At 44.8% G+C, this 16307-nt stretch overlaps 1 protein-coding gene across 2 annotated transcripts in view; it reads left to right on the plus strand.

Moving 5' to 3' along the window:
* RUNX2 (RUNX family transcription factor 2) overlaps positions 1-11002 on the plus strand; it is a 221860-nt gene extending 210858 nt beyond the window's left edge. For both annotated transcript variants that reach the window (XM_075750440.1, XM_075750438.1), the window contains one exon: positions 10060-11002. In XM_075750440.1, the coding sequence (XP_075606555.1) occupies positions 10060-10742 (683 nt within the window). In that variant the 3' untranslated portion in view covers positions 10743-11002. The remainder of the gene's footprint in view (positions 1-10059) is intronic.
* Positions 11003-16307: the final 5305 nt, after the last annotated feature.

Raw genomic sequence — 16307 nt, forward strand, 5'->3', positions numbered from 1 at the left:
ATCTGGATCATATCCTTAGATCAATTCAGATCATAATCTAAGGGTATTAAAGTTAAGCACAGAGAAGACCTGGGAGCCAAGCGGTGGTGCCCAGTGACTGGAGCTGTGAGTGGGTGTCATGTACATTTGGGTGGCTACTGGCTAGTGTAATCAAACTGGACGTAGGGGAAGGCTGAGTTTAATGTTGCAAACACAGGTCTGGGTTTCATTTCAAGTCTGCTGCTGATTTCCTAACTGGGTCACCGTGCCAGCCTGTAGCACAAAAATGATAGGTTCCTCCTTTACCGAGCTGTCACAAGGCGCAAGGCTTGAAGGTTTCAAAACTGATTGAAGATCTCCAAGAAAAAGGGCTGTGTAAGAAAAAGCATATGCTATGGATCTCTTTATATATGCTACATTACCAAAAGCGCTGTATTTATATATTTCAAAACTGGGCACTGGGTTACATTTTCATTCCCCAGTACAAAGGCAAATACATTCCAAACAAAGCAATGTTGTTTCAACAAAGCAAGGGTTGAAATCTCTCCAGGGCTTCATTCTGTCTCATTTAGATCGGGCATAAGATCTTAAAACAGAGTTTAGTGGTCGGCCGATCATGTTCCTCTGGGAAATGACAGAGTGGTAATTCAAAAAGGGTAGTGAAGTACAGCATTGTCTTGGTCTGCAGGACTGTTCTTCAATAAAACCAGCGGCTCACCCAGCTTACAGGAGAACATTTTGTTCCAAAGGAGCTGTGGCTCTTCATTAAACAAAAGAATTCACCTCCGGCTAGACTTGGGTGTAAAATGAAAATGTTATTGGAGACAAAATGTCTTTGTGAAGACAGCATTTCCATGATGTCTGCCACGATTGCCTGGGCATATCTAGCAGTTGAAATGAAAGATAGGACTAAAGGTACATCTCCAAGGCACCCACTCTGCATTTATTAAGAACTTCTTGCAGGCTTGGGAGGTGGTTTCAGCTCAGGCCAGGAGCCCCGAGCAGGGGATAAGCAGCCTGGGTCCCATCTGGCCATGGGCTGGCACTCACCCACTTTGCAGTGAGGGCCCAGATTTGATCACGAGTGAGTTGAATCTTTCAGGACTTTCCCGAAAGCCTTTCCTTGGAGTAAACAAGTTCCCCCACATCTGACAGAAGAGATTGGGAAAGAATCCCAGGGTATCTAAATAAAAAAATATTACGAGATATGCCTCCTCCCCTCTGGCTCTCCCGACACACTTGAGAAAGTTCACAAAGAGCAAAGATGCAGTAGGGTCATTCAGGGAAATAATTCATGTCCAGACTGGCATAACTCAGGTGTTCAGATATGGCTGTCTCCTACCCAGATTAACTCTGTAGGAAAGATACAGCCTATACCATTCCTCAGCATATGAAGACAAGAAAAAAGCACCTCAGGCTGTGCAGTTTCAGGGGATTTTCATTACAAGATTATTTTCCTAAAACTGGCACCATCCGTCTGGGGATGAAACATACTGGGAAATATATGAAAATTTCATGAATTACATGAGTTAGTTCCTACTTTTCTTGCATACTTAAGTCAAGATCATTCCCTTGTCATCTTCAGATCACCTAGGGGCTCTTTATTGTACAGCCAAAGTGTCCACTTTTAGCTTGACAAGCAGGTTTTGGGCTGCAGATTTTTAGGCAGTGAAATAGCCAAGCTAATCTTGCAGAGACACTCTCTTGTGCTTTGTCTGATCATGGCCTCCTACTCAGCCTCTCCCTCTTTCACCCAAATGTTGCTCACCAAGGAGGGTCAACAGCCGTGGTTCTGCTTAAGATCAGACAAGAGACTTCCCGCACTCTTTTTCATCATCTCTTCCATTTAAGTACTGAGTTTCCAGAGTTTGAGAATCGGTATGAGATAAGGACTGATGGACCATCGGTCTGGTATGGTATAAAATTCTTATGTAGACTCTAATGCTTAACAGAAGCCTTGTGCTGGGGCAGTCAGATAGTATATACCCAGGAAAAGATATAGGTACTGTGTTTTAGTGGGGACCACCGGTGTGACAAGCCTTTGAGAGGGATAATTCCATCTAAAGCATAACCTGGCAGAGGTAACCCAGCCGGGATGCAGTTTGTTTCATTAATCAGCCCAAGAGCCATGCAGTGTAGGCAACAGAGGTCTGTCCACTGCTGGCTGAACAATGTCCTTGCTGGACCTTCTGTAGGAACCTGAAATCTCATTGACTCATGTGTACTAAATTTCCAGACTTGACTCACTGGCTACTAAAACCATAAGATTGCATGGTGTGTCTCATATTTTTCCTGGAAAAGGTTAATATAACTGCATTTGGTTTATTAACATCTGAATCTGTTTTGAAATCTCTAGAGCGTATATACAAAGAAATTGAACTAATCTCAAACCAGCAAGGAAAAAAAAGACCCAAACGTCTGGAACTTCAGGATTTGTTTCTATAATGTTCCTGGTTGCCTCCAACTTTGAGCTAAAGGCGTAAGATATACATCCTAGGTCTTCTCTTTTGCATCTCTTAGTACCTGCTGAATTTCATGCAATCACGGGTTTATTCTATGGCCACGTGTGGCAGGAAGTGCTATTGAGAAAGGTGCAGAGTAGATACTCAGGTGGTTTCAGAGAAAATGCTATCTGGCTGATTAGTATCAAAAATCTGCTGTGTAAATGGAAAAACTTCCTCACACAATGCAAAACTAACCTGAGAAACTCATTGCTATAGGAGTTAATTAAGACCAAAACCTTGCACAGGAACAAGAAAAAAAAAAAAAGAAAAAAAAAGTAAAAAGAAAAAAAGAAACTGGAAAAATAAAAATAATTTAAAAAATGGATGGGATGTTTACAGGGCTAATAAGAACATAATAAGGACATTTAGAAACACAATAGTACTCATTAAGGAAAGAAAACAAGACTCTCAGAAGAATTTAACGTGTTTGAAAGGCGATCTGCTTCAAGACAGGAAAAACCTTTTGTTGTAGCTAATGGCTAGATTCATAGAGGTAATCAAGCACCAGCTCTACTTCCAGTTGCAGTCCATACAGATGCAGTCTGTTTTGAACCTGATCTTAGATCAAATTTGTTGGCCTGCATTGTATAAAAGGTGATCGTAGACAGTGGAAACATCTGTCCTGGGCCAGAAACCTGATTCATTAATGGAATGTCGAGAAAATTTCCTACAGCAGATGATGGCATAACTGTTACTGAAGGTTTTTTGATAGCTTCCTTTGAGGCAGCACTTACTGACTATTGACAGAGGCAAAATAGAAGACTAAATGGACAAAGTGGTCTGATCAATTATAATGCTTTCTTCCTCTTACTGTTTCTTTTTGGGTATCTGGAAGTAGCTGTCAGTCTTATTTTTGTTTCAGAGGACTTAAATGCTCTCTCCAGCCACTTCTCCATCCTTATTAAGTTTCTGAGAAGGGGACCGCATATGGGTGGAGAAGAGAAGATGTCCTTCCATGGCTACGGGGAGGGCTGGGCTAGCAGTCTCCTTAAACACAACAGATTTTTGTGCTGTGCCTTATTTCTGTGCTGCAAAGGGGAAGGAAAAAAAAGGCTTCCCCAATTTAAGAAGATGCATTAATTGAGGGGTAGGGTAAAGGAGCTATCAGAGGGCTGCATTGGCAATGTCGGTTGATGGGGAAGATGAAAGCGGCCTTTGCTCCTGGCTCCATTGTGGACTTCTGTCAAGGCATTTCATATTTCATGTGTTTCAGTCTGGCCCCCATAAAGTGCAGCCAGTGTGAGACTCGTCTGTGCAGCGCTTTGAGCACAGTGGGAAAAATGTGTTAGGCAATGAATATTGTCATGAGGAATTGCCTGCTGCCCAACAGTATTACCTCTCCAACGTGCCTACCTCCTCTTTTCCCGTTCCCTCTCCACGCTGAGATGTCAGGGCATCCTCAGGGACTCTTGCGAAAATAACAGGAGCTGCTGAGCTCTTCGAAAAGTCTGGCTTTGTCCCATAGGTGTCAAAGAAGGACCTCAGGTTCTTGGAAAATCTTGTCCCAAATGAATGTAAAAAAGCACATTTTGTCAGGAAGTGAATAAAATCTCACTGAAATTAAGCCAGGGACAAAGATGAAAAAGCAGATGGTCCATGACAAACTGTGAGAACAAATTTGTTCGCATGACATGGGAATAAGTATGTATTCATAACAGACTATTACTCAAGAAATTTTGAAAGAGCACAACTCCACAGGAGTCATAATGTGATTAGTCACATAAAGCCCAGTCCAGCTAGGCCTGGTGTATTGTACCTGAAAGAAGAGAAACAGACCACAAAACAGACAACAATTTAAAAAAAAAAAAAAAATTTCCAAAGAGATGCATGGCTTTATGAAGTCATAAAAACTCGTAAGCAAATTAAAATCTGTAGAGTAGCTCGTGGATTGCTATTAGGTTGCTTAAAATGCAGGACGTCAAAAGAAGGAGTCTTGCTGAAGTGACTCAGCCAATAGGTTTTTAATTTGACAGCACAGAGACAGAGTTGGGGTATTTTTTGTGAAATGTCTGGGACTCTTGGACAGACTTTGCCACATGTCCTATTACAGCATAGTTCTGGTAATCTACAATTATTTCCAAAATTCCTTTTTTTTTTTTTTTTGTCTTTTATTGTGGCAGTGACAGGTGAGATTGAATTTGAAAACTAGAGGAAAAGGGCTGATTGTGAACACTGTGATCCATTAATGTGTTTTTTCAAAATAATATTTCATACAAGACCCCCGATCTTGAGTGGGCATATTTAATTACATGAAATCACTGTTGTCATTAAAGATTGCAATACTTTGGTATATACAATATTTTGGGATATTTCCATGTATGCAGAGGAGTGGATTCCTAGGATATAAATGTGATTTGCTTTATCTAAAAAAATAATTAAAAATAAGCTTACCTAATGCTTTTATGAATTTTGTATGCATTTCCAAACCGCTCACCCAAAAGCACATGAATGTTTAGAGCCAGTTTAGCTTTCTAAAAAGAAAAGATGCTAGACAATATCTAGAACCAAATTCAGTTTCTGAAACCACACATATGCAAACACTGATCCTGGAGTGCTCACACTGATGTTTTTGTTCGGACCTTGTCTAACGTAGTGTCCGGTAGTCTCTCTCCCTTCTAAACTTGATTTACAGCTCGAAGCCCTTCTGAGCGTGACTGCAGACCAGCAGTGGGAAGCAATGCCGCTCTGTGTCTGAATCAAACCTCAGCAGCACAGGAGGGATGGCTTCAGATTCAGATCCCAAAGATGGACTTCGTCCGTGCAAAAGCCGTACCGCCCTCGCTTGCGCAAACATTGCCATTGGACTTTCATTTACCACAAGCTGTTAGGACTTCAGTTTCACTTCTTACCAGAAAGAGGAGGCAGGTGTATATTTAGACTTTCTTGGGAAGCAGCTGCAAAACAAAGTGGGAGTGCGTGCACGCACTCAGTCTCACATGCACACATGCAGACGCTGCTAGCTTTAGAGGAACTTCATAAACCTGAGCAGAAAGGACAGTGCACAAAGGCCTCTTGCAGGCTACTGTGTCATCGAAGGGACTGCATGACTCATTTCAACATCTTAATAACCTTATCATTGAAATAGGTTGTGTGTTCAGTGCTGGCTCACTTAGATTATCACCTTCTGAACCACCAGCTTGTTTCTTGGAGCACTCTAGGGGCCTAAGTCTCTACTCTCTTGCACCTTAAACCTTATTTCCATGGGTTTATGTCTTCCACGGGAACACAGAGGCAGCACTACATGTCTACTATTCTGATTTGATAGGAAATTACTTGCTGCATCTGTATATAAAGTGAGGAATCCATCTCACCCAGCTTCAGCCATTTAGAAGTTAGTCAGCCCACCTAAGATCATTGACTTAGTCCTACAAGAAGTGCTGGAAGGGGAGTGACAATCCAGACCATGATTCTCCCACCCTTCTCAGGAACCTGATAGCTTGGGATGGCTTGTCCCCAGAGGTGCTTCTTTCTCAGCTGGAGCTGGGATGACTGCCTTGCACTAGATGCCAACTAAACAGCTAGTGTTAGATGAGCTGAATCCCATGCAGTGTGCTCACCAGTGGAAAGTCATGCCCCTGCTTTTCCCTCAAGGTTTCTCCTTCACAGACCTTTCCCTTGTTAGCTGACAAAAGACTAAGAAATCAGAGTTTGCAGCAATTTGGCTGCAAGGCAGATAAAATCAGTAGTCAAACAAAAGCAGCTAAGATAGCCAAGACTGCCTGAAAAGTTAAATGCATGCTCTTCTCATACAGATGAATGCATTTAAAATAACTTTAGTTTCCCCATTCTCACAGGGCAGCCCATTAATCTTTTGGTAACATCCATCATCATGGGTAGGACAAGTACCAGGAAATCTTCTACTGGAGGTGCTCCCCTGCTCTCTCTCATTACTCTGTCACCTGGCCTATTTACAGTCCTGTGAGTTTTTAACACCCCAAGGTCCTCCCAGAGGTGGCAGTGCAGAAGTATTCCCTGTTACTTGCAATTAGGTAACACAAAGATGTGTAACTGCTTTCTGTTTGGGAGATCCGTAGTAGATCAGAAGGGTGGTGCATGTCAGACATCCACTGTTTCTAAGCTGCGTAACCATCTTATTTTCATACACCTGGTGTAGGAGTTCTCTTTTGAAACGTAGGCATTTTCAGTGCATGGCATCCACACCTGAGTTAGTTATCCTACATTATTCCCAGCAAAGACACGGGGACAAATATTTCTCATTGCAGCAATAAAGAGGTGATGCTAGACCTATTTAGTCCACTGACTGTGAAGAAAGGCTAGGGAATTAGATAAGATGTAGACATTTATACTGTAGACTGCTAAAGCTAAAGGTGACCTGAATCCCATCTCAGTAAACAACTCCTCCTGAAGGGTGAGGCCAAGCTCTCTATGCACTCGGTAGAAAGAAGTAAGTGACTCTGAGGCTGTTCAGAGAGATACAACCTATGTATCTACTAAGCCTTCCCTTTGGGGGCTTTCTCTCAATATTCAACATAAAAAATGCAGGTGCTTTCATGGAATTTCTTCACTAGACACTTACGGTTCAGTTGTTTAGATGAAGTGGATCCCAACCCAATTTTTCTGAGTCTTGGATTACCTTCCCTCACTGGTGAAATAACTTCTCTTCTAAGCTACAAGCCTGCCTTGAACAGTCTTTGCATGTGGGAGTATGCTATAGTGCCTACCCATCTTCTGTAGACTGGGTGTACTGGAGGATGCTGAAAGACCATGCACAGGTGGGTTGATATATTTAGAGAAGTTCACTGTACTTGTCTGAGCACCTTGTCTTCAACATCTCTCTTCTCTGCAGGCATCCATCCATCCCCACTTAGCTACAGCTCTGTATAGATGCAGATCTAACACCTCCTGGAATGAGTGTGAATCTGGATGCTCCAGTTATGAAGACTGTCTTTCTGCTGGGGCTGTACAAAAAAGTGAAAAAAGCAAACACTAGAGTTGTGATGACTTGCAACATTCAGATAAAACAAACAAAATTAGAGAGGAAGGAAACAAATAGAATAATTCTGTTATATATGATAAGCAACTGGAGTAGCTAGCTCCATTCCTCAATGTGATTAGGACTTCCATATTCTTGGGCTTTCTCAAACATGCCCTAGCAATTTTGTGCATGGAGAAAAAATATTGACCCTAGCTGACACTGCTTGGAGCAGGGCTTGCGACTAGACAGTCTCCAGAGGTCCCTTCCAACCTCAGCAATGCTGAGATTCTGCAGTTTTCATCATCGGTTTGGGTCTTTGGATGTTGAGCAGCTGGGTCAGACCCCATCCAGACAAGCAATCGCTCTGGGAGTGCAGACTGCACCGCGTCAGCTGTGCACAGACCCGGCCGTTGATCTGAGTGGTGCAACAGCTTCCACATGTCCTGGAAACGCTGGGCTCTCTGCACGGGTGCTCAGACGCCCATGTGGAATTTCTTAGATGGAAGTATGGGAGCCTGATCAAGCTGAGCAAGATGTGTTTAAAAGGCTGCATGGCATAAATAAATCTTAAGGGGGGATTAGGGGGATGACAAAGCTGTGGCTTCTGATAGGGAAGCCATGCTGTTTGGAAAGATTACAGCTAAAAGAAGCGCCTTTGGAGACCAGATTTTTGTCTCTATTTTTGTCTATGTTAGTTACTACTCCTTGTAATTTAACCCCAATTATTCTTTAACCACTTAAGAATAATTATTTGTGACAGTTATTTGTCACAGTGCTACAGCAGATTACCTCAAGGTTTGTTGAGCTTCCTCCGCTCTCCAATATGTGGCACAACATTACACCTAATTTGGTTTGTTTGGCCAGCGTGGACAGGGATTAGCCATGCTATATATGGACCATTAAATACTGTTCTGGTTAACAATATGGTTGAGCCAAACCTGAACCTTTCATCTCACCCTTTGCAAACTTTGGTGGCTTGGATGAAAATGGAACCTGGACTTAACCTGTGCTTTATTTTTGGTTTTGTTTTGAAAAAACAAAACCCAATCAATAACACTTTGGAAACCCAACATCCAGCATCCTCAGCCCACCTCTAGTGAACAGGAATCGAGCGCCTCTGTAGGCAGGGACTCCGTGTTGGGAGCAAAGCCAGTACACAAGGGAAGGAAGCTGTTTCAAGGAACTTGCAGTAACTTTCCATAAAAATCTCAGGGACTTAAGGGCATGCTGAATTTTGTGTCATAATTCCCTCCAACAAACGTGTTTTGTCAGGGAAAACATGGTGGTCCCATGTGGAATAAAGATGGACTTTTGTAGGCTGCACATCCAATTGGTTTGGTGTTAGAAATGACAAGGAAAAGCCGTCATTTGCTTTTGACTGGCAGTTTCAGTTTGCTAGCTGGAATACCAAACCAGCCAGTAATGAAAATGGATTTCTCACATCAGATTTTTTAGATGCCAGAAATAATAATAGTATGGTGTTAACACCTCAGTACTTGGCTTTCTCTAGGTTGTCTTAACCTAGATAAATCTATTAATTTGTGTCTTTGTATCCACAGCAGTGCCTTAAAATTTGCACTTAATTGCAGCAGAAGTAGTTTTAAAATCCATCTGTCTTACACTGACCATTCCTGTAGCATCTCACCACCTTCTGTATAATGTGTTCCCAACGCTAAAATAAAGATCAGTGGCATGGTATAGTAATTCCACTTACGCAGATCTTTGAGGCTGTTGAAAGGCTAACATTTCCTATTACATTTCTGGCTTTCAGAATGATTGTAAAAATAGGATCATCCTTACCGTACAGTATTTACCAACTGAGCACAGTGGGTAGAGCACCTTGGACCATAGCGTGGCTCTCCAAGTCTTTGCATATTCCCGAGGCTGCTCTATCATCCTACACTGAATATGTTGAGCTCAGTCCAAGCAAGCATGTTTCTAATGACTTCAGTGGACATTGGATGAGGTCCACTGAACTGCTTGCAAGGTGGCATAGCTTTCCAGCTGGGATGTACAGTGTCAACAATTTCTTTCTGAGTTTCTTCTTTGTTGATTTTCATAGCTGAAGCTGCTGAATGTCTACAGGCAAGCATCTATGTCTAAGTTTGTGTGAACTCTGTCATACTTTCACACAAAAATTAAAATTATTGAAGACTTTAAGCCACCAACTAGCTCTTACTGATGCTGTTCAAATGAGAATGCTGAGAACTGGGACCCTCTATGAAGCAGTAATTAACTTTGGCTCTGGCAGCAGCCATCCAGCCTCACATCTCCATGGGAGATCTGAGTCAGTTAGGACATTGCCATCGTTACATGACTGGCCAGGAAAACAGTAGGTAATTCACCAACTAGTGCATACCTATGAGACATCAACCAGAAAAATGTTAAGGCTTGTTCGCAGGCTTTATGAAGAATGAGAGTGGAAGGATAAATTAGATTCATAATGTTAAGTTGCATGTTTACCTACAGTAGGCTTTTGTCTTTGAGTATGTCTGTTCCTTTCTAATTGGTCTACTAAGAGCATCACTACCAGCTGATGAAATTCCCCCTTGAGTGAAAAAGGCCTAGTCCTACTGAAGCAACAGCCCACGTATGTAAGTACACGTGTGAATCAAAGCTCATGATGTGTCTTCTTTGCAGACTCAGAACCTTGCACGCCTGATGCTCCACCCGCTGCCACTTCACCACCAACCTCTGAAGAACCTGGACCTTTCACAGCTCCAGCATCACCCTCCTCTTCCTCTGACACTGGTACTGCATCATTTTCACCACCGTTACCTGCTTGTGTTGCAGCCTTACATCCTAAACCACCTCCTATTCCACCATCAACATCAACTTCTGCTGCCACTGTTCACCCTGGACTCCCTTCTCTTCCTGCACCACCTGCTTCTACTCCATCCCTGCACCCTGGACTTTATTTGCCGGTAGTCCCACCCGGCAGTGCCACCCATCTCATCAACTGGCTGCCCTTCCTCGCTTCTGCAACACTCGCCACCATGCGAGGGAAGGAGGAAGACCAGCCGCCCATAAGAACGGGCTCCCTGGAAGGCATGAAGCGCTGCAGCAGCACACCGCCACACCCTTCCCATGATGGAAATCCCCAGGCAGCACCCATGGGAGACAGGGCTCCAGGAGCTGCTTCCTCACCGCCAGCTGCCCACGCCATGCCCCCAAGCTCCGAGCAGGCATCAGCAAATGTGAGCGACATCCTGGCAGAGCTGCGGACGATGAACAGCCATCTCTCCGTCATCGCCCGAGCCCTGACGCAGCTGGCATCATCGCTGGCACCGCAGCAGGATGCGCGTGGCACCCCACCTCCTTAGTGCCAAGCTCGGCACCGGCTCACCCTGCTCATAGGGGCTGGCGTTGGCTGGGGACAGCCCACGGTGGAGGTAGGGTGGAGGAAAGGGACCCTACCCAACCCTGCCCGTACCATCTGTGCCAGTTCACTGTGTTCTCTCACACCGACCACGTCTTCCAGTGGGTTTTTCTGTTTGTTTGTTTATTTCTTCCTTGTAAATGGCTGCATATATTAAAAAATAGTTTTGTGGTCTTGTTAATAAAATTGTTTATATTTCTTGCATTCCTTTCAGATGTGCTTGCTCCCCTCCTCTCACCCGTTAACCACACAAGCTCTGGTAGGAATCGGTGAGGTCTCACACAGAGAATGAGGAGAATCTGAAGTGGTGAGAAGTTACCCATGATAAAATGCTCAGGGAGGTGACAAAACCCCTCTGAGCAATGTGGGGACACACAGACAGGAAATAACACAATAAAACTCTGAAAATTTTTCCTATTTCTCTCCATCCGTGCTGCATGGCTTGGCTCTGTTGAATTTGGAGCCCTTCCCAGTGCACTAAATCTCAGGGGTAATTGTAATTACCAATGCAGGTAAGGGCCATGATAAATTGTTCAAGATACAATGCAGGGTAGTTGTCTAAGCACTGTTTGATCTGAACAGCTACAAAACAGCCTCATCAACCTCTTGTCCTCCGAGAGAGCCGAACCGAAGGCAGCGCGGTGCTTAACTGAAGTCTATCTGTTTTATTTGCCAGTGGTGCCTGGGGTTCTTCAAGGGCATAAATTTACAGCAATTAGGCAGGCACATGCGGATAGGTCCCGGTATTTCACCATCTTTTTCCCATTGCCAAGTTGCAGTGGCTTGCCTAGAGGTGGCATTGAGGGCGTGAAACCTCGAACAATCCTCTTTGTGGATGGGCAAAGAGCTCTTGGGCATGAATCCAGGACTCGCCCCTCTGAGATGTGTGACCCAAAGAGCAGCTGGTGAGGTACCCTCGGATGCTGCCTGGCCCAGCGGAGGCACCAGAGATAGGAACCAAAGGTTGGGATGCGCTCAGCACCCTGGAAGAGCCCCAGGAAAGACGGCTCAGAGCTCTTGGCAAAGCCATTTTGTTCATCTCAGCCACAGTCTGCCCATAGAGCAAATATCCATCAGTCAAAAGAAGGTATTTTCCCAAAGGTGGGCTAAGCACAGGGCTGGCAGTGGCTGAGCCAGGCTACGTGGCTGCGCTGTCTTTCATCCCAATGAATTAAAATGAGACAAATGTTCGTGTTAAACAAGAGAAAAGAAATGCCTCTGTGAAGTTCGGTATGATCTCGCCTTAATTTAGCTGTGCAGCCCTCAGATATCAGGATCTGAGGCCATCTCTAGGAAAAACCCAGACAAACAGACAGATCGCTAGATAAGATTAAAGAGGAAGTATTCTGTCTATTTGCAAATATTTCTGTTACAGATGAGCCCAAGCCACAAAGATTGAATGAATATACAAACTTCCCCAAAGCTCAGGTGTATTTGAATTTGAGGTTTTGGTTACTGTATATGTATTTCTATATAAACCTATCCATGTATTTGTGTCTGTACCTGAAAGACAAAGCAATTGCCCTGTTTGATCATGTTTTTTTACCTAGGGCTGATAAGATTTTTTTGTTTTTCCTCTGATATGCTTAGCAAAAAAGGTGAAAAGACAGACATTTCATAGATGGCCTTCACTACCTTTTAGTTTTATGTGTTTCAATAAAAGAAGATAAAAGGAGTGTCTTAAAAACATTTTGGCTTTTGATTTGGCTGTTGTAGTCTCCATAAACTAAAGAAGCAAGAGTAAAGACAGTTTTATCACTTCCTCCTTTATTTAGGAAATATAGGGCAGGAAAGAAAGGGGGAAACTCTATGGTTAAAAAAAAAAAAAAAGAGGAATATTTTTCATTTCAACCCATCTTTCCCTCTTTCAATTTAACATGGTAGTAGATAAATAGCATCTTCTCCCACTCTTGATAGTTTTACTTGATTTATCCTGTTGTTTTCACACAGTAACCTTTCATGAGCTAATATTGACGAAACTCTCAGCAGAGTTGAGCAAGACACACAGCCATATTCCTCTGTACAGATAACTTCAGAAAATCCTACTGTGCAGCTGCTCATGCTTTATCAACCAAGGTTAGAGCTGGCTTCATTTAGGTGTCTAAGGGATTTGAGAACAGTTTATATAGTGTGCAGATCCAGAAAAAGCCTGAAAAAGTTGCCTATTGCATTAGATATTCAGCTGCGAAGGTAATGCTCTTGTTTCTCAAAGATGCCACGAATGTGATCCAGCTGGCAGGGAGGGAAAAGTGCTATTCCTGAGCCTCTTCCTAAAGAAACGAGATTTCTGTGGTCCTACAGCCAAAGATATTAGATGCTAAACACCCTTGCAGTCTAGACTCCGAGCTGTCTGGTCCTGCGGCATCCTGACAGCAAAGCCGGACCAGTAGCCAGAACTAGCAGCTTTCGGATTGACTTGGTAACTGCTGCTGGCTCTCGCATGGGTGCAGCGACTGGCTCCGGAGCCGACAACAGAGAGCGGCTGTCTGTGGGTAGGGTCCTGCTGAAGCGAGCACATCAGTCCCGACCGACCCCAGCCAGCCTGAGTCCAGCCAAGGCTCTGCTAACGCTGCGGCCACCGGCTTCGCTTCTGCAAATTCTCGTGCAGGGTTTGTGCACAGCCCATGCTGAGCTCTTCTGGCAGCGCCTGAGCCAGCTGGTTAAAAACCAGCTCAGGTATGTCTGGGCAGCCCCACCGTGGCACAAAAGGGCTTCACTGCTGTGCAAAGAGAGGTCCTGCCCACGGGCGTCACGTTCAATAAAGTGCGTTATTCTCTACTCGGTGCATTCAAGAGACTCACGTCTCTTAGGAATTATTTTAATTGAACCACTTAAGTCCTGCAAGAAACAAGTGGCTGCTCTGACTGCATCGCTTCAATGGCAAGAAGGCTGCCTCTGTCTCAGGTTTTCCTTGCTCTCCTTGCCTTTCATCTGCAACCACCCAAATTCGGCTGGGCGCTGCCAGCCCCGCTGCCTCTTTCCAACTGCTTAGCAGCATTACTCGCGCTGCCGAGCCGCTGCTGCACACGTGGTGCTCCGCCAGTCAAAAGCTGGAGTGCAGCTCACAAACAAAAGTTTCCTAAAGCATCTGAAGCCGTCAGCAGAGCAGCTGACGAAGGACAGAAACCCCGGTGCAGCTGGCACCGTCCCTGCACCGTGTTCCCGCAGTCTCCCACCACCTGCAGAGATGGCATGTCCAGGCTCCTCTGATGCAACAGAGCCTCATAACCCATGGCAAACGGTTCAGGAGACTTTCCTCTCTAAATTATTCATTTTGATACATCTCAGAGAGCGAGGGGCTGAAAGTTATAATGTCTTGGTGCATGTTCAAAGTCCTGTGTAGAAATAACCTCATGAGCTCACACTCCAGTTGCTGTTAAATTATTAAAAATCCCCTGCTGGCCTTCTCTCTCTTGGGACATCATCAGTGTCTCCTTCTTCCTCCTCTTCTACAGCCCTTTTTTTTGCGAGAGCAGCAATTTATAGGGCAAGATTCATTTTATAATTGACAGATGCTTCTTTGGATTTCAACTAAAGACATCCGAACCACACTGGATGAGCAAAACTTAAGGGCTAGAGGCCAGGGTGTTCTTAAGAGTCACCATCGGTGATCATCACACCTTCGTCTGGCTCCACCATCAAAATTCTAAAACACACCAATCTCATGTTCCACAGCTGCTTTATAAACAAATATTGAGGGTGGGTTTCAAGTCACCACACCTTTATCTAAAACTTGGTTTTTTTAGGTTCCTCTACAGCCATGGGGAGGCAGGGGCTTTCAGCGTGTGATTCATCCTAGCCTAAGAATAGTATTTAAAATAAGCAGGAAGGCATTTGACTTCTGGCAGTGTCCATCCCTCTCCCCTGACTATAGACAACTAGTTTAAGCCAGATGCTTGACTTCTAGATGGCTGGAGGTAAATGAAACAAATCCTCTGTTTGGTAATTGCAGTTCATTTCAAACTGGTGAAGCATCAATATATCACATTTATTTGAGCATTGATGAATGTGTGAGGAGCTGGAAGAGGTGAATGGGAGCTCAGGAGAATTGGACTGACAGTAAAACTGGAAACCTCTGCAAAATATCCAACTCCAGCCCCAGGCCAGGAGTTACGCCGTGCCAGGAGGGCACCCAGAGGGACACCCAGGTCTTTCCCTTCTCCCAGAGATTTAACTCCTCAGGATGTGGAACTGGAAGCTAAACAATTTCATGGGATTTGAGTGATGTACTCAGTGTCTGCTACTCCAGCAGGAATTATTTAAGGAGGCAGCAGGCTGTACAGTATTGTATTAGGCTGCAACTCAAGAAGGTGGGAGAAATCACAGGTTTACCCAGGAGGAATAGGAAGCCGGGTGGTTTTTCGCTTTGTTTTCTCTAGTGCACATTGTTCTTCCAATATTTGTACACACATTCACTGTAACGACACTCAAATCCCCCAGTAAAAATAATTTATAAAGAAGCATTGCTAGGGAGCGCATTCCTTCGCATTAGCCCAGCTGCAAGCTGGCAGCACGCAGAGCCTGGGAGTGAGCTCCCTCCTCCAGACAAGATGGTTATTCAGCATAGCTCTGTCTGGGACGCATAAGGCAGGTAGCCTCTGCCAGATGCCCCTGGGGACACCCATCTCTGCCCACAAAGCCATACGGCCTGTGTGCCTCCAGCTTCCTCCCAGATCTTTCAGTACAGCATTTTGCAGGGTTCTTTGGGTTTCTGTTCAATTTATTTCAGTCTGTGAGCAATTACTCAGGACACCTGTGTCAGGATATTGGTTGCACCCATAACCACAAGGCTATACCCTGAGCCCACAGCTGCCAGCACAGTGAGAGGTGCTCTTTGGATGTCAAGGGGCAGAAGATACTACGCCAACAGTGTGGGCAAGGATACCCTGTGGCCACGGCTGTCCCTGTCCCGGGGCACAGCGGTCATGCTGACGCATAGCTGTGCTGGGGAGGGGGTAACTGAGTCACCCTGCCAGCGACTGAAGCCACATACTTCATACCCATCCCATGCGTTGGGAAACCCTCTGCTCACATAACCCACAGGATGCAAAAGAAATACAGGGCCCGTCCAGCCTCAGTGGGTTTGGAGACCACTGTGCCAGAGAAGCACCGAGGCAAGGCAGCACCGCTCCCAGATTGCACGGGAGCTGAATGAGCCTGGACACAGCGGCTGGGCTGGGAGACCTTGCTCTCACACAACTCCACATGCGAGTTAAAAGGCGCAAAATTTTGTGCTTGCTCAGATGCTTCTGGTCATCTCCCATGTGGAATTTTCTTTCCCCTTGACAGACACTGCAGCTCTGTTCTCGACTTAGCCATGAACAGCTAGGCTGTAAGACGCAAGGCAATTAGTACTGGCCTTAAAGGAAATAAAGGTGCCGTACTCTGGGCCAGGTTTTCAGATGGCGTGAATGGATGAGATTCCTTTCTCCTGGGTGTGCCAGGACCACTGCACTGAGCGGTGCTGTCCATTTACTCCTCCATAATCCTGACTGCTTTCTGCCCCCAT

This window comes from Balearica regulorum, chromosome 3 (genome assembly GCF_011004875.1).
Source record: "Balearica regulorum gibbericeps isolate bBalReg1 chromosome 3, bBalReg1.pri, whole genome shotgun sequence".
Lineage (NCBI taxonomy): Eukaryota > Metazoa > Chordata > Aves > Gruiformes > Gruidae > Balearica > Balearica regulorum.